This window comes from Serinus canaria, chromosome 20, assembly GCF_022539315.1.
Source record: "Serinus canaria isolate serCan28SL12 chromosome 20, serCan2020, whole genome shotgun sequence".
In the NCBI taxonomy this organism is placed as follows: Eukaryota; Metazoa; Chordata; class Aves; order Passeriformes; family Fringillidae; genus Serinus; species Serinus canaria.
The window spans coordinates 7,153,818-7,178,692 of record NC_066333.1 but is presented as its reverse complement, the minus strand read 5'-3'; the positions used below and the strand labels follow the sequence as shown (position 1 = coordinate 7,178,692).

At 42.4% G+C, this 24,875-nt stretch overlaps 1 protein-coding gene across 2 annotated transcripts; it reads right to left on the bottom strand.

Annotated features, from left to right (window-relative positions):
* Nucleotides 1–544: 544 nt before the first annotated feature.
* RPRD1B (regulation of nuclear pre-mRNA domain containing 1B) lies at nucleotides 545–24,870 on the bottom strand. Of its 2 annotated transcripts, XM_050982022.1 has the most exons (8): nucleotides 24,528–24,870; nucleotides 22,992–23,121; nucleotides 21,828–21,961; nucleotides 16,255–16,367; nucleotides 14,334–14,460; nucleotides 13,093–13,268; nucleotides 4,346–4,401; nucleotides 2,872–3,019 (listed from the first exon to the last, which is right to left on the bottom strand). In XM_050982022.1, the coding sequence occupies exons 1-7, from the start codon at nucleotides 24,862–24,864 to the stop codon at nucleotides 4,369–4,371; spliced, it is 1,050 nt and encodes a 349-aa protein (XP_050837979.1). In that variant the 5' UTR covers nucleotides 24,865–24,870; the 3' UTR covers nucleotides 2,872–3,019; nucleotides 4,346–4,368. The 2 variants fall into 2 exon arrangements, with proteins under 2 accessions (XP_030086636.2, XP_050837979.1); XM_030230776.2 differs by lacking the exon at nucleotides 4,346–4,401 and having other exon boundaries at nucleotides 545–3,019; nucleotides 24,528–24,867.
* Nucleotides 24,871–24,875: the final 5 nt, after the last annotated feature.

Sequence of the window (24,875 nt, the reverse complement as noted above, 5' to 3'; positions counted from 1 at the left end):
CCACACAAAGGTGGTTTTCACCAGGAGGACCCACGCCAGCTCCCTCCTGCTCCCACAACACTGCCCAGCCTCTGCAAGGCTTTGTGAAAGCAGTGCTAAATATAGTCCCTTTCAGGGAAGACTTGTAAATCAGTATAAAACATAATCCGCTTTGCAGATCCTCTCCAGGGCATATGAAACAATCACTGTTTGCCCACAGAGGCTGTTGCAGACTGGTTAATTGAAGAACTCCTAAACCTTCCCAAAATCTCCAGATTTAACTCCCAGGGCAATGTGAAGACCCCAAAGCTGAGAGGCTTCGATCACACTGACCCTCTGGAACAGCAGCTCCTGGTGCTCATGCAGGGAGGCACCTTCCTCCCATGCCAGGTTTGCCTTTTATTTGTATTTTTCCCAGAGTAACAACTGACATGTCCTACAGAAATCCATGGAAAACTGACACAAGGATCTCCCCAAGTCACTGCCTGGGCTTTAGAAAGGTAAAAAACCCAAACAAAACCCACAGGGTGCCAGAGCACTGAGGAAAGAAGTAAGGACACTACTGTTCAATGACACCCTCTTTATTCAAAAATAGATATCTATGAGACATTTCAGAATATACTGCTGTCAAATGGCAGCCTATATGTCTAAATTAATTCCTAAGTCAATTAATATACAGATTTAAGCTTTTGTTAAAAAAGACACACTGTGGGTAAATCTGTTTAACCTTCAGAAAATGTCACCCAGTTCACCAGATGCCCTTTGCCCAAAAAGTAAAACAAATAAAATTAAAAACTACAGACTTCATTTAAATTAAGCAAAATAAAACACACGCATATATTCAGAAAAAAAAAATCAAAACATTTCAATTTAAAAATAAAAAAAACAGACAGACAACTCTCTCACAGATCTGCCCAAAGCACAAACGTGAGATGCCAACACATTTGTCTACATCAGTTTTTGACAGTTTTTGTCCTATAATGGATACACATTCAATCAATGCTCAAAATAACTTGGTTTAACAGCCTCGGGGTAACTCTGTGAGCTGAATCAGGATGGAAAAGTCTTTTGGTTTGGGTTCCTGAAGTTTGGTGTTGGGTTTTTTTTGTTTGTTTTTCATTTTTGGCAAAAGCAGAGAGAATGTACAGTGTTTAATCTAAAGTATGGACCATAAAAGGCTGCACAGTCAAAGTGACTCAGGGAACACAGAGTTCTGCCGCTGGAAAAATTCCTGTAAACTATAGAGAAAAAAACATCTGTAGGCTGGGCAGTGAGGGTGCAAGGAGCATTAAAAAAGGACAAAAGGAAGTGTCAGTAGGAAAAGGACGTGAGCTTCTGAACAACTGAATGATCAAAAGATGCTGTGGTGGTGTTTGCTGTAACTGAATGCTGACCGGGCTACTGAACAGCCTGAAAAATAAATTAATGCGGAGCAGAATGAGCTTTGCATTTCTGAATTTTCTTCTCCTGGCTTTGACACCAGCTCAAAACCACAGGGAGGCACAGAGAGAGCATCTCAGCTCATTTCATCCTCTGTCTTACAAAACCTGTGTTACCAGATCAAGTGTCTCCAGAAACAGAACCTGTTTTATAGTGAGAGGTGCTAAATTTAAACAGAATTGTATCCAGATTGGAATGGTTCAGTGATCAGAGTCCAGCTTGTCATACCTAACACACAAACTGAAATGTAACTACACCCCTGGCAGCTAAAACACTAGCCAGCAACATAATGGAATTAAGAGTTTTTTAAATTTACCTTTTTTGTTTTTTACACTTTTCCTGATTATAAAAATCAACTCACAATCTGTGACACAAAATTAAGTACATCCTTCTAATATCTACATGCACGGACAGGGTACATGTGCATACAGGATATATGCATATATGTGGGTCTATTTTCTATATAAATAAATATTTATACCACATTTAACATCTGTGCATCAGACAACTTCACTAAAGCTATGGAGAGAGTTTCTATCATTGGATTTTCAGTGTAACCATCCTGAGAGCAGACCTAACAGCGCCTGTCACAGGGACACCAGCAGCTGCCACACACCATTCCAGCCTCTCAGGTCATTAAATCAAAGCTTCCATTACCATCTGATTTCATATAATGAAGAGGAAAAATGTGGTATAAATCTAAGGTAGCTAGAACAAAATTTACTTCCACTCCCACTTAGGTAACATCCAGTTCTGCTTTGCTCAGCACAGTGTAACTTATGAGTCTACCTCTAATTTCACAAAGAAAAGCTGCTTATTTTATTGCCTGTGACTTCAATTTACATCCATGCCAAATGGGAACTACCTTCACATCAGGCCACAGCATTATGAGGAACTGCAGGTTTAGGAACAAATCTTTCCCTGTACCATTGCTGAGCAGATGCTTCCCCTGGCGTGGCACAGGACTGGCATGCACACACATCCCTTTGAAGCTCATAAGCCATTCCATTGCTCCCAGAGAAGGGGCTCAGAAACCCAACTAAAACAGATGAGACTTATTCAGAAATAATACAATATTTGTACAGAGGGAAGATGCAGCCTAGTCAACCTTCCTCTGGAAGCTTCCCAGGTATGTGTGTACATGATTCATGATCCTTGTGGGGGTAACAAGTGCTGAGGGTAAACAGCAACTAATGAGTACAGGAAAAGATGAGAGAAGTTTGCCTAAACAGACCACCCCCACTCCCTTTAGAGCTCACAAAACTCACTCCCTCTTCCTCCCCTCACGTGAGCCAGTGCACACAGAGAGGGTGAGTGTGAGCAGCCAAGAGGTTCAAAGCAGGGTCTGCAAGTTCCTTCCTACTGCAGATCTTGGAAGACTGGACTTCCAGCCAACACCAGTCTTCTTACTTCTGCTGGTAATCATGAAAACTGGGGCACATGGTTTGTTCTAGTCTGTTGAAAACAGGTCCCCAGCAGATGGCAGAGGTGCCAGACCTCCTGTGACATTGGGCAGCAGTGACAGGTCTGGAAGGCTCTGGATGTGAGATTTCAACTCCTTGCGCACTTGGGTTACCCGAGCAAGCTTCTGTTTATATTCCTAAGGGAAAGAGACAAGAGAACAAAGATTAAGCACAGGTTAATTAACAGTGCTGTTAGTTAAGCCAGGAGTCTCTTCCAGGTGAGGACTCACAGAAGGTGACCAGGCCCTGGTGCTCTGAGCCACTGCTGGCATGACTGCAGACCCTGCCATCTGCCCCAAATTCACAGCTTGCCCACAGGCTCTGGCATCCCTAAACTAATAACCCTGCCCTGCCTTACTAATTTTACATGTAAAATGTCCCCAAACCAGCAAACACTAGGGCCTGATAGAGCATTTGAGAGAAGTGTCAGTGCAGAGTTGCTTTATCCTTGTGTTCTTCCCCAAATACTGACTCCCAGCTGCTGCCAGAATGTTCCCAACACCCCTCCCCTGCCAGAAGCCACAGGCTGAGGCACACCACAGGTATTACTATGCTGCCAAAATGCTCATTGCTTTCAAACGTGATCAATTTTCAACACTTAATTAATCCAATTTCCCCCTTTCAAGCTATTAAATCAAACCCAAGTTTTGGTTGTCAAACAGGGCCTCCTTTATGAGCTCACATTACAACCCTGGCATGGCAGGGACACCATGGAAACACGTGCAGAACCACGGAATGTAAACCAGGGAAAGGCACATCCACACCAGATACAGACATTAATATCTTCAGGATTTTATTACAGAGGGAAAAAAGAGCAAGCTAAAAATCTCCAAAGAGGAAACTTGCAACTGGTTTTTCCATAAATGAGGTCTGGATTGAGTAGTAAAAGTGCAGTAAGGAATCCCTATCCATGTGCAGAAATTCCCTCAGGTCTCAGAGACACCAGTGACTTGTGTTCCTAATGAGAAGAGAGAGGAGTTTGGACCCCGAAAATGGAAGAAAGAAAGAACTGGACCTTGGTCAGTTCTGGTGAGAGGCCACTTAGGAGCAGCCCAGCACACATCCAAATTATCCAATACAGAAGATTTTAATTAAAGAGTGTTTATACAATATTCAAGGTTTTGTGATTCTACACATTCATGTAACAGTCAGAGAAGACAGCAATTGAAGGAATAAAACTCCAGTAGCACATAATTTTTTTTGAATGTGCCAGTCTTTACTCAACTGCATGTGGCCTACTTTTCATGGCACCTCCAGAATGCAGGAAACAATGAGCTTAAGAAAAAAAAATACACAGAACAGACTGCCACACAGCCAGCTAGAATATCTATTTACTTTTCATTTCTTAATTACTTGGCAAAGAGAACAGAAGTTAATATCTCTGAAGATCAAATGAAACTAGGCACATGTTTAATCAAAACATCTTTCTGAAGAGTTTACAACTTTAATCCAGACTTTCTAACCTTCTCAGTGATGGAAATTCTCTTCACCTTCTCCAAACATCAAAGCACAGCAGTTCCTGTGGGGTTACAAGCAAGGAGTTTACACTCTCTGTGTTTCATTATTTTGAATTAGAACAGTGAGAGCAGCCGTCAAACGCAACAACTCCCGATACCCCTGCAATGGCTGTGTAAGTTCATCCCATAAATTTCCTGCCAGCACCAAGCAGGAAAGTCTTTTAACAGCCTACTTCAAACTTAAATCCTTTATGAGGCTCAGCGAGTTAATATAACCAAACACTTTTGTTAACATACCACAGGATATACAGTGAAATAATCAAGTCCAAACAAAGCCCTCCCAGCTCCATGAACTGCAGGGTGCTGTTCTCATGCCTAGAGACCAGTAACAAAAAAAACCACCTCAAGGTGCACATATTAATTCTGTGAGGATTTGTTTTGTTTTAATGAAAGACAGAGAATGAGGACCAAAAAAAAAAGAATGCACCCACAGCCCTAATCACACTCTTTTGGAAATTTTTAAAGAGAGAAACAAGTAGAGAAACTCATGAGATGAAGTCAGAGAACAAAAACAAACCCCCCAGATTCCTTGGCCTTAACAGAGAGCAGCAGCAGATAAAGAGGGATGCCATGGAGGCACAGGATTCCAACACTTGGGATTCTTCTCCAAAAGAATGTGGGAGCCAACCCTGAGGATAAGGAGAGTGTGCCCAGAGTGCTCAGCTCATGGCTGGCACACCCCCAGTGCTGGAGATAGACACAGCAGCACACCAGCTCCTGCACACACAGCAGAGACTGCAGGAACATCTACTGAGCTCCAAATGCTGGCAAAGAGAAGGTGGAAGAGGCTGGACTTGGAGATCCACAGAAGACCATCTTAAAAATATTTTAAAATCTGTAATTCACACCATTGTCAGGGAGTGATGGATATCAAGGCAGGAAAGAATGAGCAGCACTTCCTCCTCAAGAATGCCAAACTGTCAAGAGTGAGTATCAGCAGGTGTTTCCTTCTTCTGTAATAATTCCCACTAAAGATAGGAACAAAAAAAAAAAGAAGGGCAAGGCAGCTGGCAAGTCCTCCAGGTCTGATAAATGGGCACTGAAGATGAAAAGAAGTTGCAAATTCCAGGCATAAGCCAAGAAAATACCTCAAATATGGCTTGAATTGCCAAGAGCCACACAAAACAATTATGGGTTCATGAATCCAATTATAGATCCACGAAAAACAATTATGTAAAACCAAGTACAACCTCCACAGAAAGACTAATGTCCTGCCATTTTCAGGGTAAAACTGACCAGGATCCATCCCTTCTCATGGACAGTCAGGACTGGAATGTGATGGCTTTTGAGCTGAAGATGATTTGCGTGACCATTAGAGTTACATTAGATGCAAATAACAGTTCTCTCCCAAGAGAGCTACTTAGGGGAGTGAGAATCTTGCCAATGCCTTCCTTGCCTGACAGCCCAGTTCTCATAAAACACACTAACAAATTAAGAACCACCAAGATGTGTCCAAACCACACTGCTGCTGGCAAACACACAGACTTAGGACCAATTCTTCAGCATATTAACAGCACCAACCTGCTTCCAAGTTCACAGTTAATAGCTTCAAGTGTTTAGGAAAATATTGCTCTTAGCATGTCCTTATTTTCAGGGATACTCTACATTGAGGGCTACATGGAACACTGAGTTATCAGAAACACTCTTCCAATTTGGAGAGAGACTTTTGTATGCACACGATGACAAAAAATAAACATCAAGCCACCTTGAAGACCATATTCCTTTCAATTCTAAGTAATTCCACCTTACTAATAAGTAAATGCAAGCATTACCTCGTTAACACCAAAGGCCTAAATCCTACCTGCTAAAAACCAAACTGAAAAAATAAGACAGAAAAAATTCTCACAAGGAAGAGGCAGCAACAGCCCCCAAACCAAAACTGGCTCAGAAAAACATCGATAAATTCAGGAATGGAAACTAAGGGAGTAATCCAGAAACCAAGATTTCCTAGAATAGATGAATACATACTGGACAGATTGGATACACATCACAGAGCATGGCAGGAAACTGTCTGCTCTATGCTTAACCCTCTCCATCCCTCTGGGCCTGAGATGCTGTGCTGATTCCTGGCAGAGCTGTCAAGGAGAGACCATGAGCCAGAGCTGAGACAGGGAATGCTGGCTGCTCCCCTCAAGAATACACAGCAGCAGAGACACCGAACCCCCCTCCAGCTTGAGGGCTTTGCTTTTTCCACAGCTTCTGGCCATATTCTGCAACACAAGACTCTGGAAGCAGGTTTTATGGGCAACCATGTTTTTCATGTAGCCCATGACATGCCTGGAAACTGCACCTTAAAGATTTTTCCACAAGGTCCTTCCATTCCATGAAACTGAAAAACACAAAGTCCAGTTAAAAAGCTGCTGCTTTCCGAGACCTTTGTTTGTACTCCGTGTCGAGCTGATTGTCTCACTGCTCAATAGGCTTATATTAAGATTAATAGTATTTGGATGCTATTTGCTTTTTTTAGACAAAATAATGAGACCTCTGCTGTAAGCAGGAGTTTCAGGACGATAGAGGAAAAAACTGGCTCTGTGCCACATGGATGCTTTTGCTAATCAACATTTCCTTTCAGTGCATGGCGTTCTACATCCTCAGCGGCCAAGAGAATTAGATACTCAGTCCTTGAAACAAATGCAAAATCAGAATAAGCCACTGCTGAATGAAGCTGACACAGTGTTTCATTCCAAAGCAGCCGTGCCTGAACATTATAGAACTGTCTGTAATCAACATGACAGGAAATTCATCCTGAGCACTACTGCGTGGCCTGGTTCACCTTGTCACATTCCACAGCAGAGATTTCAGCTTATTTTGGCTCAGAGTGTGTACTGGACACGTCCTCTCCTGCGCAGGGTCGAGCAGGAACACGCTGTAAGTCATCACAGCAATTGCATCTGCTGAAAAAACATCTAGCTAAGCATTAATGAGAATTTGGAAAGTGAATAGGAAGAGCAGCTGGTCAGGCAGAGTTTTGATATGATGCAGCTTGAGCCAGCTGTAGGAAAGCAGAAGACCACAAGCCAGGGGAAAAATGCATCAGAGGCTCAGCAGGAATTTGGAGAGTATGTAGTGAAGTGAGAGGTCTGACAGCCATGTGATTATATGTAAAGCTCTCTTTAAAACCATTAAATATACCACTGTACTGCAGCAGGCTGATTAGGTATTCCTCACCTTCTGCTCCTTGCCACTTAACCTATGCAAAGTACTTTTAAAACATAGTCACTAGAAAAAGAACAAAAAGGAAAACTTCTGCCATTCCAAAGCTCACCGCATCAGAACCCTCCTCAAAAGCGAAGTGAAACCAAATGCCAGGGTGAAACCAGGTTTCCTCATTCTGCAGCAGCACTAAACCAGCAGGTTTTATCTGAAAGATGCAGTCCAGGAATCAGAGCTTGAATGATGTATTTCCTTACAGAGTCTTCAGTTCATTTTCAACCTTAAATTTGTTCAGTCTTGCTCTTTTAAATTTGACAAGGCTTCTTTCTTCTGTGGCATCATTCATCACACTTCAGCAGAGATGGTGTTTCTGCTCCTGGCAGAATTACGTGCTCTCAAACCAGAACTCATTTCCTTGCTCTCCTCTTTGTTTAGGACAACAGAAGAAGCAGCAGTAGAGGAGTAGCATTTCTCCAGCTGCTGGGAATGCCTCAACCTCTGCAATGTTCAAAAGCTCTCAGAAAAAGCCCAGGCTGCTGCCACTGTGTCATGGACACAAACCATCATTTCATTTGCCAAATACCCTTCCAGAAATAAACATTGAGGGAAGGTACATTTGATGTTCACCATAAAAATCAACATCAAGGGCACAGCTACATTCACCTCTCCAAGCATCTTAATACTTTTCTGGCTAAGCAAGAGAGTGGTCAACACTCATTCACTTTAGTAAAATGCATAAAAACATTGTATGTTAATATTGTATTATTTTTATTATATGTAATACTTTTATTGTTTAGTATTATTCTACTTGCAGCATTACTATAATTATAAATATCTACAAGCACCGACAAAATGAAGGAACTGTATCTTTCCATTGTGCAAAGAAACACAGCTGTTGCCTCGAGCCATACATGGCCCAAGAAACCCACACTGCCTGCAGTTGTCAGCTCACATCCCTACAGAGCAGCCTGTGCTCTTGCCCCACACCCAGAAGCACTCGTGGCTCACAGCTGGCAGGACTGCTGCACAGTCCAGCATTTCTTGCCCCATTAGTCACCAGTTTGGTCCTACAGACCCAGGTTTGCCACTGTCTGGGGGCTCCAAGCTCAGGATCTCCCTGCCAGGGTGGCAGAGCTGACCCCATTCTGCTGCTGATTCCCACAGCCACTCCTGCTACTTCACACATGTCAAAAACTGACAATTTTGTTTGCTGGCAGGAGCCCTAAAATTTAATCTCCTATTTCACTGTCTAAACCACTGAAATGAATATACCACAGAACCCAAGAATTCCTGTCTGAGGGAAGCAGCAGCCACAAAGCCGTGCCAACAGTGACACACTACAGAGACCCAGGCAGTGGAAGCAGCACAGCAATAAATTGCCTATTAACCCACTGAACTAAATTGTATTCCAAGAAAATGTCTAGTCCTGGGCAGTCCAGAAAACCTCAAGTGAGAATGCACTTCATCCCTCAGAGATACATTATCAAAGAGGGTTTGCAAATTTGTGTGGGCACAGCATTAACACCTTATTAAAGGTGCCTTGAAGCCATGAATATTAAAACTCACAAACATCTAAAAACCCCTAGAGCTCTCAGCAGGACTCTAAGTGACAATTTTTCAGCTGCAGCCAAGAATCAGAATATTTCCCCTAAACTGGATCTTAAATACAGTATGTTCTTTAGATTTATAGCTGCAGACATGTAAGCACACACTTATTTGAGTACATACACTGCTCTTCATGTCACCTTTCACCAACACAGATACAGAAGGTATGTGGAAGAATTGCCCTCACTGACTGCACATCAAACCAAAAATTCTGACTGCACAATCTTTTATTTTTTCTGCCCCTTCTCTCCATCAGATCAAAAAAACCCTTTTTCACTCATTCTATGTTTCCTACTGACAGTAGTTATTTCAGGTTCCCATGAAGCTTCTACACAATTTGCCATTTCCTTGCACTTTTCCTTGGCTCTTCCAGTCTCATCTGTTTACCTGACTTCACTTTACAGCTGCTGGATACACCAATATGGGATGTTTTGCCAACTACCTTTCCATTTTACACAAACTAATTCCCTGGATTTTTTTCTCCTTGCCTGCCATGCATTCCAGAAGAGTGCTCTGACTTCAAAAGACAATTCTCCTTGAAGCTCTGCAGGCTCAGGTGCCCGAGGACAAAAAACCTCCCCAGCTGATTGTGCTCAGTAATTGTAATGGTGCAGCGATGGCCAAAAATAACACAAATCGGGAAACTTCCATTGGAAGTTCAATACTACTGTGAGATACAAGGACACATTCTTATAGAAACAACAGCTCCTGCTTCTAGGCCTGTCTGAAGGTGGATTTTATTTCCTGTCATCTGCTATTGTGAATGTCCAGGCCACCTCTGATCTATCCCTGGCACAGAAGATCAAACTGCAGCTGCAGTATCGAGCCCACAATTGCTGAGCAAGATGAAGCAGCATTTTAAAAGAAATTCAGTGTTCAGCTGTTGAATGACAGTATCCCCCACACCTTTCAGGAAGTTAACATGAGGAATACTTACCTTTGAAGATACATGCCTTGTTATAGGCTCTTTAGTATCAGTTTAGGGCCAGCTGATTTTAGTGACTGATAGAATGAAAGAAAATCAACCTTCTTAAGTGCTCTTAGACTACAGTCAAAACACCACAATACCACTCCCAGGATAAAGGAATCCTAATTCTTATGCTTTGATTTTTTTCTATTGCTACCCTAAAACCAGAGTTTGTCCATATGTTATGATCTTCAGGCTCTGTTGCAGCTTTCTCCCTTCAAATCACCAGTGCTGCTTTGCCCTTCACTTTCAATCCTTACTCATGCCAGCTGTGTCCATGCTGATGTGAAATTCCTTTCCAAAGCCTCAGCACATTCCTCAGCAGTGTCCCTCAGTTAAACAGCCTTACTGCAACTGATGACAAGAGCTGTGTCACAGGGGTTTGACATGCAGACTATTCTGAGCATTAGCCCACAAGACACAAACATATTGAGTTTCTGTATGTTTTGACAATTTGCTGTTTCATGAGGGACAGCATTAACAGGATTAGTAAACAACTGCAGCTCTTTAGACCATAAAAGCTGCTTTTCAAAAATTCACAGATTAGCTACTTTCATTGCTATCACAGTGAAAGACTTTGTGAGTAAATAAAATACAAAAAACATCCAGAGTAATTTCCAAATTAGCTATTTCCATCTCTTAAAATACAACCCTGACTTATTTCTGTCAGAAGCCCCTCTGCCCAACCAGTAGCCTTGGCTAGATGAGGATGGTGAAGTAAACAATCCATCTTCCATCCAAGTACACCCTCTCATCTAAGTCAGGAAACTTAGAGGAAACTTACTCAGCACAAGAGGAAAAACTTAAAGTACCAAAGATTCTGGAAAAGATACCTCAAGAGAGCAAAGCCTACAACGAGCAGATTTGTAAAATTAGATTTTTTTAAGTTATTTTCTCATTTCAGACCTTGCCTGAGTAAATGTTTTGGTTTTTTAATACATTTTTAATTGTTCCAAGTTTCAGATCCTTCTAGTAAAATGCTTATTAACACTACAAAGAAAAATACAGGCTTATCAATACTGTGAGAACATCAAAGACTCAAATAAAACTGATAAGCAGATCTGGCTTGCCTTATCTGTAACCAGCATCTTCCACTGTTTATTAACCCTCTACAAGGGCAGAACAATGGAATGCTGTAATCAGGCAACATCCCTCACTGAGGTTTGAGAGCTGACAAGAATATCAATTGTGCCTCATGTTCACTGCTGGAGTGGCATTTCCTGCAACTCTGTTTAGACTGCTACATCACTGAGGCACTCTTGTCTGGGAGAATGACAAAGATGCCAACCTAAACAGATTCTTAATAAGATTCTAATACATTTAAATAGGATCATTCTTTATTTTCTAATGTAGTGAAGAACTGCATTTACACCTAATAGCGTGCAAGCAGCCTGTCCCATTGCCATCAGCAGGATTACAATCATTAACAAAGCAACTCAACCAGCAAAACACTTAATTTTCAGGGTTACATTTCTGCCTCTGCCAGAGTTACAATTTTCAAGTAACATTCTTTAGCAAAAGGATATTTTCCAAACAAAAAACCTCCATGATTGTCACAACATTTCAGCTAATGCATTAGAAACTTTAATTTCATGTTGTCATTTTGGATTTCTCAGTTTCAAAGTCTCAAACTGACTCAAAATTTTTAATTGTTCTGAGCCTTTTAAAATATTATTGTGCAGCATTTTGCAACCTATTTACTGCAAACAGCAGTATGCTTATCATTTATGAATTTTTTTTTCATACACATAGGTGTCCTTTAAGCAAGAAAAAAACTCAAAACCTGACCCAAGACTTCCACAGAAAATAAATCAGTTGCGAAACAACATTTGGTTTCATGGCATCATCTGTATCCACATCTAAAAGTGTTTTTTCTGACTCAGTCATAAGACTGATGCTATGCTTGAAGAAATTCAGTCACAAGGCACTGAGAAACTCCAATATAAACACAAGCAAAGAAAATACTCAAAATGAATTTTATCTGGGAACAATGTTGCCGAGCTGTCAGAGGAGGAGGTTTGCCATGAGAGTAAACAGAGACTGCAATTGCTGCAGCTCAGTCTCCTTCCAGGAGATTTTGTCCTCCACATCCCCTCCCATCCCACCCTGCAGCAGCTGCTCATCACCAGCACGGTGGTGCAGAGAAGCCCTTAATGTGCCGCCAAGGGGCAGTTTAGCAGATGGCAGAGTGACATACAACCACAGCCATTAATTAAACTCCCCGCCAGTCCCACAACGTGCTGCTGAAAGAAGTTCCATGGAGAAGGCACGTTTGGGATAAACAGTTGTAAACAGCTGGCTGCACAGCCTGAGCAGGGGGGCTCAGCCCAGCCCCAGGCTGTTTTAGGGTCCTGCCCTCCCTGTTCAAAGGAGCTGTCCAGGAAACACAAGTCACTGTCTTTCACTACCAGCCCCATTTATGCTGCACCACAGAAGCTGTGGGTAAGTGGCTGTTAAAGGATGCAGAGCAGAAGATCTGGCTTAAACTGTGTCCCCTAAACAAGCAGGGGCTCAGGAAGCAGATGAAGGACACCTAGCCATCAGGAAAATAACAAAAAACCCAAGCAGTATAAAAAAATCTCAGGTAATTATGGCAAAGGGAGGTTAATTCTTTGATAAAGGTTAATTTTTTGAAATTTTGTCATAACAAAAGGTATGTGTTAGGCAAGTCTATTTTTCTTTAAAAAGTATAGAACTCTGGGCTTTCCAGTTGCATTGAAACATCTAGACTGAACATCAGGAGAAATTTGCCCTCTGCAGATATGACACCACTTTCTTACCCATTTTACTCCAAGTGAAAAGACAACTAGAACCTAGATAACCTAGAACCAAAAGTAAAGGTAGGACGGGGAATCATGTAAAGGTAGGACAGGGAATCATCTCCCTTGGGAGAAACCCATAGATTAGGAGTCCAGGGTGAGTGTTTGGTGAGCCAATTGTTCTGCCAGCCCCAGAAACAGGCACTCACCTCCAGCTTCTTCTCCTTCTCTGTGAGCACATCCTTCTGGTTCTGGGTGTACTCGATGAGCATCCGTGCCAGCTGGCGCCGGTCCTCCAGCTCGGCCGCCAGCCGCCCGTTGTACTCGGCCAGCAGCAGGCATGCCTCGTCCACCGTCTTCGACAGCCGCTCCGCAGCCTCTTTGTCTGCGTGCAAAAGCGTCGGGTGATTTAGAGGACAAAGTTTAAAACTTCCAATTGTTGACAGAAGGGCTGCGATTCATGAGCCGCAGGCACAATAACATCTTGTTCGTAAATATACTTCTGACTTGACAGGAAAATAAGGGCTGTTATCACTGGGGTAACGGGAAATAGGACATACACCCTTTGTGGGCTGTATTTTAGACGCTAACATAACTGACTGCATTTAATCCTTGCAGAGATGTCAGTGAAAGCAGGGAGATAAATCTATGAATGGTAAGCCTCTATGAACAGGTTAAAATGTTAGAAGTACCTTCAGGTAAACAAATCAGGTGGTTTCTACATTTAAACATGGTGTGCACTTGTTAATTCCCCTTATATAGGAGCAACTTCAAATGTATTGACACAAATCTCAGAATTGCACACAGTCCAGTTGGACACTGAAAGAATATATCATGAATGGCCAAATAAGTGATAATTAATAATGAGTTCTAAATTAAAACTACCTCCAGGAACAAGAGTCAAATGAATTCAACCTCTAAATGCTTCTATTAAAATTACTTTTCAAATGCAATTGCAGAAGTTAATTTAAACAAAGACTGACAGATTAACGGGGGTAGCAATTTGCCTTTTCCATAGCAATCAAGGAGTATGTGTGTTCTCAGCAGTCTGGTAGAACTTGAAAATATATCAATCAAGGACTATGTGTGTACTCAGTGCACTCTGATAAAACTTCAAGATATCTTAACAGCTGAGGTGTTTAAGAGCAAACACATCCACTCGAGAACTCTGGCTCGATTTCCTTTATATTCTTGCAAAATGCTGATGATGCTCTCAAAGTACAAAAGCCTCAGTCCTATCCAAAAAAAGGAAGCAGCTACGTAAGTTTAATCTTCAGTGTTAGTCACAGGATTGCTATCTGTTAATTACCCCAGAACTACAAAGCAAGGACACAAAAGCAGCAATTCACTTCACCATACATTGTGATTATTAAAAAAAAAAAAAAAAATCCACACTTTGATTTCTAAGTCATTCTTTGGACCCATGTTCATTCATCTTCCAGTCTCATACCTGTAATTTTCTCCAGTAATGAAACATCTTGAACTTCCTGAGGCAGAGAAGCAATTTTTTGCCGCACTGTTGCATCTCCTGATGCTGCATTTTCCAGGTCTTGTAGGGCTTTGATCAAATCCTCGGTCTACAAGTGAGCCAACAGTAAAACCAGGTAACCTTAACCACATCCACTTCCCAGGGATGTGGTCACTGCAGAAGAGCTCACCCACCTCTGAAAGGCACCATTTGGGGAATACTTTCTTCAAGTAATTTTTAAACCTAACACAAGGAGTATTCATCGAGTTTACACTGTCCCAGTGTTTAGCTCCTCCTGCATAATTACAGCAGGGCCATCCTTTTCAAGGCTCTGCAGTGGGAAACTTCTCAGTTCAATTACGAAAAGTGATCATTTAAGACACAGTTGAGAAGGACATGACCACACCAGTCTGAGAGAACCACCAGCGCTGTGTGCTGCCTCAAGCTGGGACTGAATCTTCCACCCAAGCATCCCTGACACTTTCTCTGCCTCCCTGGAGTATACAGGCACCTTTTTGTTCTGTTCTAAAGCTGCATTCTGACAGAGCAAAAACACACAACACCAAATTTCTGTCAGCCCAAACAAAACTATACTAAATTTCCATCATGACAAGGTTTAGAATTCTGTAACTTGCTACTGACTATAAATTCCAATGATGACAAAAGCTCCTCCCGTAAATCAAACTTTGTAATCTCCTGATTTTGCAATGCCGTGGCTGTCCTCATCCAGCTCCCTGCAAGCACACAGCTTTCTGCAACTCAGCTGGGCTCCTCGGTGTGCCCTCAGCTCATCTCTCAGTTGGCTTTAAATCTCTGGTTTTTCTGCACTGAGGAAAGACGTGTCAGTTTGAATTAATTCACTCAAAATGCATCCAAACTTTAAAAGGACATGGATGAGGAGAGCTCTAGGAGGACCATGCCTAACATGTTCTTTTTCCTCCTTGCTCAGAAAAATTTAAACAGAGAAACTCCCTGAACAGGAAGAACAAAGTGTTGCTTTTTTGTTTTAAAAATTCTGTAATAGGGGAGGTTTTTGAAACAGAACACTATAAACACAAGCACTGATTTTAAAACTATGTTCAATAGTTTGAAAGCTAATGAAAATACTAACAAATTTTAAATAAACATTTTCTTAATCTGAAAAACAAAGAGGTCCATTACCTAATATTTACTACTTCCTTGCAAACTGCAAATGATTTCCAACAGTGACAATGTTTATAATCAAGAGAAACCATAAACTGCAAGGCATCTGGAGGTAAAAACAACAAAATTTTCACTTATTTCCTTGACAACTGTTATTTATTTTTATTTTTCAATGTTTACAGTTTACCAGATGGATGGTGTAATTTTTTATCCCCTTCAAATAGGCTCTGGGTTAACATATGTTCATTCTGTAGCCTGAAATGGCCGCAATGATTTTCGATTTCATTCCAAATATTTCCATACCAGGAACATGGAGCCTTTAAAAAGTCTTCAGTGCTGGTTCTCCTACCAGCTCCATACAAATATAACAAATGTTATGCTGTAAAATAACTTACAGAAAGATATGGCCTACAAAAGAAAAATGTGTATTAACTGCTCACAGCTTTAGGTTTTAGAGGCTACACATTGATTTTAAGAAGAATTAAAAATATGGCCTGTTCTTCCAGCAGTCCTTTGAGATTCTTTCCTGGCAGCACTACTCAGACCTTGGGTTAGACTACCTGGAATTGCTCAGAAGTGATACACTATTGCAATAGGGAAAAGCAATCTGTTGCATTTTGCACGTACTTTCTCAACCCCAAACTGCATCTCACCACTAAATCCATTTCACTTGTTGTCAGCTCCACCTTGTGGCTGTGACACAGGGGAGGTGGCCCTATGGCTTCCAGAGCTCCTCCCAGCCTCAACCCATTCCACATACCAGCAGTGGCCCAGCACTGGGGTCTTGGGGTGAGTAGCTCCCAGGGTAATCATCATCTTCCTCCTCTTGTATTTGCTGGAAAGTTCGCTTTAAAGATTTCTTCTCCTCTGCAACTGAAGACATAGAAACAACTCATTTGGATGCCAGATCTGCCCACCTTAACTATCTGTACTTCAAAGAATTACACCAGATGGATGCTCTGATGATTAAGCCCTCTAGGGGATGACCACAGCTGGACTTTAATGTTGGAATCATATTCCAAACACTCAAATGCAAAACAGTAATAAAAGATTGATTTCTTCCTCCCATGTATCTCTGAACATGCCAGCCTGAGGACACATGAGCAGCGTGCACTTCACATGTGTTTGTTTCTCTCACAATCAAAGTAGGAAAGACAAATAAATGTGCTATTTGTCAATAAATTACAGACTTCAACCCTTAGATGCTCTGGCTAACACTGAGTGTACAGGTGAAGATTTCTACCAGTAGAAATGAAGCACTGATGTGAAGGTAGACACGAACAGAAGAATTTCAAGTTATCTTTCTGCATTGATTATATGCTCCCTGTGGTCCCACAATCAACACAGTAATTGCTGGTTATTCAACCTTCCACTCTTTCATCAAAATAAGGGCTTCAGGACAGTTCTGTGAAACTACAACTCCAGGATGTGACAGCAGCAACACCAATGGGCAAAGCATGAACTAATCTCCAAGCAGGTAACCTGCAACACTTCAGAAACAGGGATGTCATAAAGCAAGACAGCATTAGTTAAATGAACCTCAGCATGGCAAACATTAGCTTGAAAGGGAAGAGACAGTTTATTTAAATGAGTCAGAAGTCATAATGAAGCCTTTGATCCAGCCACAGAACCTTCAAAAGAAGGTAGATAATTTTTCAGTCTTGCCACCAAAGATAATAAGATACAGGGTAATTTGTAAGAAATCTCTGGACAGTCTTAAGAACATCTATTCAATGGAATCCAGTCTTGCCAAGATAATCTGTATATACTTTGATTCACAGGAAAAAACACGATCACTCAATTTAAAACAAAACCAGACTGCCCCGCTCTAATGGGGAACCAAACAGAAAGGTCTGCCCTTAAATGCAGAGTTTTGCCTGCCTGGTCAGGTGGGACATATGAAAAAACTTCATTCTCATGGAGAGAAATCAGAGGAGCTGTTACATCCTGCTCATTGGGGAAAGAGCTGAACAACCTTCTCAAGGCAGACACAAACACATCTGTCAGAGGACAGACTCACTCAATGGAAGGCAAAGCAGCACACAAAAGTTACCCTAAACCAAAGGAAGTGTTAATGTTGGCTAGAACAAAGCTACCTAGGCTAGAAAAAGGACAGCAAATTATTGCATGTATCCAACTGATGTATGAGTGCTTGACAATCTGACTGACAAGCCAGTGATGCACCAGATCAACAAGGAAAACAGCTGCTGCCCACTGAGGTCTGTCAGAAACACAAGTTGGGTTGAACAGGAGATGAGCAGATGAGAAAGTGGGCAAAGACAGCATTTAAAATTACCCAGCCCAACACAAGAGGTCATCAGCATTTATCACTTGTATGTACTTATCATAAAATAATTAACCAACAGAGGATAAACATGAGCCAACAACAGAAGAATGCGTGACCATGTGATCACACAAGTGCAATTAAATTGAGAGCTGGGATTCAAATTGCTGAAGAGTTATTCCTGCTGTGTTGCCAACTGGTCTACCACAAGACACAGCATTACACTTGCTCACCGCTCTGACACAGAGGATTCAGAATTCATTGAATATTCCATCTGAACAAGGCCATGTGAGTCTGACTGGAAGCACTCTGAAATCGGTGATGCTGAGCACCTGCAAACCTAAGCAAAAGTCACTGGAGAATTCTAGAAACTCTATCTCAATTTCATCAAAACAGAAAAAAACCCCTTTGCTTATATGCAAACCCAAGAGCATATGGAGCAAAAGGATCCCTGAAAGAGAACAGAAGCACAGCACAGATACACCCTGCCTGAGTAACTTACAAAATCTGCCAGCCAGGAGTAATTTAACCATCACAGTCTACACTAGCAGAAAAGCAAGTCAAATCCAGCCAGAGAAGGGGAAAACAAGCACTCAGAACATCCAGAACTGATGAGAATGTAATACATATCCAAAACAATCAAGATATCCTTGTAGAATACAGACAGCTTCTTCCATGAAAATCAAGAGCCCACCTTGACGGTGGGCATAAAGAAGCCAGAGAAACTCCAATGAAGTCAGCTCTCCTGTGTCCAGGTGCTTTCATTTCAGCTACCCTCAGAAGCCTCCCTGCCTGCTCTCCTCCCTGTTCTTCTCCATATTTTAATACAAGTCTGACTTTCTGTGCCAGAATTTGCAACATAAACACAATGAAAGCAGTTGGGGAGCATCTTAGTTCTGTGTTAAGAGTGACACTCTCCTACATCACAGCACATTCAAGGACCTTCTTCAACTGCTTGTTACAAAGACAACAAAAAGAAAACACATCAGCTATATCGGTTGTATTGCCTGAAGGGTTTCACATCAAACCTTTAAGACCTACTTTTTCCAATCTTTGAGAGAAATGGGGGGTTTTTCTCTTCCCTATTGCTTGTGAAAAGAAACATTCTAATAAAAATAAGATTAATGAGAAAGCAAATGCAAGATAATGAATACATTTAGAGATAAAACAATGTATCAATATTCAAAAGCTCATTTCCATGCATATGCATATCTCCTTAAGGAACCCAAAAGACTAAAATCTGGCAGTCAGTTGCACCACTGAGCAGTCAAACCAGGGAATACAGTGCTTAGAAAGGGCTGGTTGTCTTACCCCTCTGCATCTCTGAAGGGAAATCAGCTCTGCTCTACCGCAGGAGCTCAGCATGTGCAGACAACTGAATAGCTGTGCATTACCCAAGGCCTTGCTACTCACAAAACAAGAAACAAACTGTAGCACTGAAACACTGACTGATGAGCATTAAAGATATATTTCCTCACTGATACAGGACTCCATTGCACTTCAGGAAGTCACACAACTCTACGTGGTGCTCTCAAGACAAACAGTCATCCATCTCAGAGAGAAGCACCCATCAGTCCAGGAATTTAAGACACTGCAGTATGAAAAATAACAGAGAACTACCTGCACTGACCTGTTGCCATACCTCAGGCTGAAGAAAAGAATAGTTGCTATCACAGCACCAGGTGTTATCAACAGCACCAGGTGCCCTTAAGGAGCTCCAACATTTTAACAGCATAGCTTGCACCAATCTACAGACACTAACATTGCCTATTTCTCAGCTGTGTCTACCTTGGGAGTCCACAAACCCAGCAAGCCCAGAATGGCTTTGGAGGAGCACTGGACTATGGTTTTCCACATTTACAACAATTGTTCTATCTGTAAACCAGGACACCTTAATCTCCATCTTGTTTATGTTCACCTGTTTGAAAATGGAATACAGTAACCACAAAAAAGCCTTCTGCAACTCACCAGAAACTCAAACACTAATTTATGTCAAAAATCCATAAAGCCCCCAGGTGAAACTAGCTCCTACCATCAAGAAGGTAATTTGCACACTTGCCAGTCAAAGCAAGGGAAAAAACCCACAGGATAAGTCTGCTCAATCTTTCAAATTTATTTTTTGACCATGAATTGACAAGGCAGTAACATTCACACTTATTTGAAGGAAGGTTCAGGCCTTTGCATGAAAGATACTACATTAATATCTCTAATTAGCCAGGCAAAAACTAAGTTTCTTGCCAAGTGAAGCTGTGCACACAGCAGCTCTTCAAGGGTTTGTATTCTTCCACTCTGCTTCCCACAGACAAATATCTGTTACTCTTAGGAAGTTTAATTTTGTACAAGTGCTTTTAAGTTGAGAAGACAACAGTAGCAGAAGTGCTTGATGCCATCAGCCAAAGGGAAAGGACGCTGAGGGACAGCTGGTTGCCAAATGACCATGAAATAACACAAGGTATCAATTATCAATGCCTTCAGATTCAAAGTTAAACACTTGTGAAACACCTCCCCAGGTACACTAAATTAAAGTTTTAAATTCTCAGTTAATCAGGTCAGGGTTATCGGGAATGTAAATTCTAGCCTTTGATAACACACAGGTGCCTCATCCACTGCACCCAGACAAGAGGAACCCCAACATGAGCCAGTTCATGCAGAGACTGTTCACCTTCACTCCCAGAGCACAGACTCCCTCTGTCTCCACAGAGATGGGATAAACCCTTTGGTCAGGGCAGTTGGCTCACAACATTTGAGGAAAAAACTGCAAAAGTCTTCTTTCAAAGGGTATACCTCAATCAGGGGCAGGTGTGAGCTGCTAAAACATCCATTCAGCAGTTTTGCCCAAAGCACTGTGTGAAAAAGCACAAAGCTATAGCCAGAGATGTCTTCACACACAGATCTCATTCATGCTCGTATCTCCATATTGATGCTACATTAAATACCGACTCAATCAGACCTTGTTTTCACCACCTAAGAATGGCATAAGAGTCTCTTACTAATGACCAACCAACTCTCTCACATCATCAGAACTCTGTGGGCAATAGAAAAAATATGACCAGAGCAGCAATGTCATTCCAGCTCATTTTCTGTGCCACTTCACAGAATCATAGAATGGCTTAACAGAAGGGACCTTAAAGGCCACCTCATTCCAACTCCCTTGCCATGGGCAGGAACACTTGCCACAGGACCAGCTTGCTCAGGGCCCAATCCAACCTGGATTTGAACACTTCCAGGAATGGAGCATCCACTTCCTTCAGCTGTAAGGTGGACAAATATTCCGTTAACCAGAATACTCTTGATTTTTAATGACCCTCTCCTTCCATAGTTGAGGCATACCACTGCTCCCCTCTTTCCATTGGAGCACTACCAGGAAAGACACCTCCAAGTGCTACAGAAGAGGCAAGATCTGCCAAAGCAGTAAATCAAAGCACAGTAAACTGAGCTTATGCTCAGTTTCTCACAGGTCTCATGCAGTAATAAGATTATACCTGTGATGTTTTAATGATATTAAATTATGCAAAGTTAGAGTTTTCTCCAAATGACATCAGCTGGTGTAAGAAAATAAGAGACCAGACAAGCTTCTAGGGCATATATTCCAAACTTCAATTATTCAAAACTCCTTGCTGCATCATAATAAAATACAGTAACTATGGAAAACAAAACAATTAATATGAGAATGAAAGCACTAACAGTACTGAATAAGACACTCTAATAACCCAGCTGAGCAGTCTCAGAGATGCAGAATGGGACACTTGATTTGAGGTGGACACAACAGTTCCCTGCATGACTGACTTGCTTTCACCCCAAAAAGCAGCCCTGGAGCAGTGTATCTGCACAAGCAGCACCAGACATCACACCCAGTTAAGCTCACTGCCAGCCCCAAGACAGCATACCTGCAAACCAGAACTGAGGGTTTAATAAAATCACACTTCTTAACACAGTCCTAAAGAATCTCCACAACCTGCTCTGGCAATAACTCAACTCCTCACAGTAATTCCAGTGAAATAGGCACCAATTTAAAAACAAAACACACATGACAAGCAATATACACTTACCTTTTGTTTGAGGGCTGTTGGAGTCTTCCATAGACAGTTTGAGCTGCTGGATGAACTCGCTGCCATACACGCTCCTCTCCTGCCAGATGTTCAGCAATCGTTCCAAGGGCTTCTTGCAGCCCTCATCTGCTTCTCTGTTCAAAGATAGGGAAATCATTACACTTCAGCTGATCAACACCCCTTATGTTTTCAGAGAGCATCTTCCAAACTGGCAGCTGCACCCATTGCAATATGTGAACATTTGGAGAGAATCTTGCTCAGGTTGTCTGAGACAAACTGTGCAAAACACACTTGTGGCAAATTTTCCCCTTTATTTGACCTAAAGATGGCCTGGAAGTCTCCCACCTCAAAGTAAGGACAGAAAAGTTGTGAAAGAAGAAACTTGCTATCATTCAGAATTTGCAATAAGAGTTTATAAAAAACCCTGAAGCTGACAAGTTTACAACTCTGAGTATTAACTTTAAACAGCTGTTTCAGCCAATAACATGCCAATTAAAAGCAGGTTGATTGGATCATTAGGCACTTAAATGCACTCAGCATGCTCTGACAGTCAGACAGCCCTCCAGAACAGACAATACCCAGAGCATTAATGTTGTTTAGCTGAGGTAACAGGACTTATTATGCCATTTAGACACAATCTTAACTAAACAACAGTGCATTTTTGGTAAGGTGGTGCCTGCATGACTTCTTCCCTTTTAACTACAAAATTCTTCCTTCCTCCAGCAAGGCTATTACCAATCAGGTAAAACACAAAGAAACTGCTCCAACCAGGAGGCTGTTGAGAACCCAGTGACCCAAAACATCAGCTCTTTTAAAGTCTTTTGACAATGGGGCAGAGCCATTCATTATGTGGCTTTAATAAACACACCCAACTGCTAAATTCCACTGCTCATAAACAGATCTGCCAGATCTTTAGGTAACAATTGAAATAAAGTCCATAGGAGCTTCACAAACATGTAAAGCTGTGAAGGACTGGTTCACATACAAAGTTACTCACTTACACTAAACAGTTCTCAACCACAAAGTCAGGATCCAATCTTTACTATAGAGAGGGTACCAGCACGCCCCAGACTTAAAAAAACAACAAAATCCAATTGAATTAAGCTTTGAATAACAAGAATGCAAATCCCCAGAGAGGAAAAGTGAAGAAATACAGCAACATACCTGGCAACGTGAGAAAATGCATCCACCAGAACAGATTCAAATTCTCTGGTAAATTCAGGGCCTTTCCTCTTACTGTTCTGGATGACATCGTTTGCTAAATATAGGAAAGTAAGTTTCCTACTTGATTTTGCTGAGAAAGGGAAAAGAAGGAAAAAAACAAAAGGAGAGTTTGTGTTTACTTCTCATTTCTTTCACCTGGAATCATTAACAGGGCTTTCAAAGTTGTTTAAAGCTTTGCAGTCTAAAACCAAAGTTCAAAACATTTCTATTTTACCAAAGGAAACCAGGGGCTTTCAAGTCAAGTAGTTCTCAATACCCTCATTTCTGATCTTTTCTAATTAATTCATAAAACAAGCAAGAGTTAAATGCTTTCTGTGCACAGTGACACCTCAACTCTGAAAAACCAATAAATTTTAAAGACAATTTTAAAAAGCTGTTCTAACCCATCAGCAAATTAATAAACCAATTATTTTACTTTTTGTTAATTAACTTCCTGCAAGAGGAACTACTGCAGAGACTCAAAAATTTTCCAAACAATGCTCCTAACATCAAATTTCTTCAATATACCTTAAATTTTCCTATTTTGACACCACCAGTTTCTGTATCAATATGGCCAGAATTAGAGTTTCACTGTTCCCCCAACAAAAACAACACATAGAAGGCAGAAAACAAAGGTGCTCATTTTCACAACAGGGCAAATGCAGGTCTTCCCAAAACTCATGAATAAACTACAAATGGCAAAAAGCAGCAATCACATAGCCCAGCTGCTCCAAGGGGCTCACAGTGCTGGTGCCCGCAGGGGAATGGTGACACTGGCTGCACCTGGGGACAAGGCATCCACACTGAATCCCAGAACGGTCTGGGCTGGAAGGCACTTTAAAGATCACCTCGTTCCTACCCCCCGCCACCGGCAGGAACACCTTCCACTAGGCACTGGCAGTCTCCCTTGACTTCAGGATGAAGCCATCTGGGAAATTACCTTTTCTTAATCTGCAAGGAAAACATGCACAAAATATATCTGGCTGACAGAGCCAAAGAGTTTTACAGACTTCTACAACTACTTTTTCTTTGCTTATCTGCTTTCACTAATTCAATAACGGGCGAGCTGTATGAATCCAAACCCAAAATTTAAAAACGGAGCGAAACAGCCACAGCACTTCCAAGTTTGCCTGAGCAAGCAGGGGAACGTAATTCGTACATCTCTTGTTTTACACCCGCCCAGAGCTGAGCATCCCCTCCCTCCCAACCCACGCTTGGCTGTGCCTCCGTCCTCTGCCTTCCCCAAACCGCAGCCGGTATTACCGGAATACTCCTCTCACACGTGGTGTTCCCCCCAAAGTTTAGTAAACAACAACACAGCACCTAAACAGCGCCCAGGCTCCCACGAACTCCCGGGACAACAACTTCTCCCGGGGCCGGCCCGCGGAACTCCGAGAGGAAGAGCCGGCCGCTCTCACCGGCAGCTCCGCGGGCGGCCCCGGTACCTCGGGGTAGGGGCTGCCAGGGCGGCCCCCGCCGGACAAACCCCCCGCGCACCTTTGCGGAGCTCCCGGTGCCACACGGCGACGATGGGCCCCGCGTGCTTGCGGTGGTGGATGAGCCACAGCGAGAGCGTCTGCACGCTCTGCTGGGAGTTGCTTAGCTCCGACAGCTTCTTCTCCAGCGCCGACTCCGAGAAGGAGGACATGGGGCCGGGGCTGCTCCGCCCGCGGTGGGGGCGCGGCGCGGCCTCACCGACAACAACCCGCCGGGGCCGTCGCCACAAGATGGCCGCCCGCGCCCTGACCCCGCCGCGGGGCGAGGGGCGGCATCGTACGGAGCGCCGGAGGGAGCCGGGCCGCACGGCGGGCGGGCTCAGCGCATGCGCAACCATCCTTAGCGCCT

Bases quoted from the DNA above. Each gene is read 5' to 3' on its own strand.
- RPRD1B (XM_030230776.2), bottom strand. From the start codon at position 24,864: ATGGTTGCGCATGCGCTGAGCCCGCCCGCCGTGCGGCCCGGCTCCCTC. The intron at 14,461-16,254 runs GTATGTGGAATG...GCTCACTTGTAG, and splicing joins CCAGTGCTGGGCCACTGCTG to ACCGAGGATTTGATCAAAGC. The intron at 13,269-14,333 runs GTATGAGACTGG...TTTTGCACGCAG, and splicing joins ATTACTGGAGAAAATTACAG to ACAAAGAGGCTGCGGAGCGG.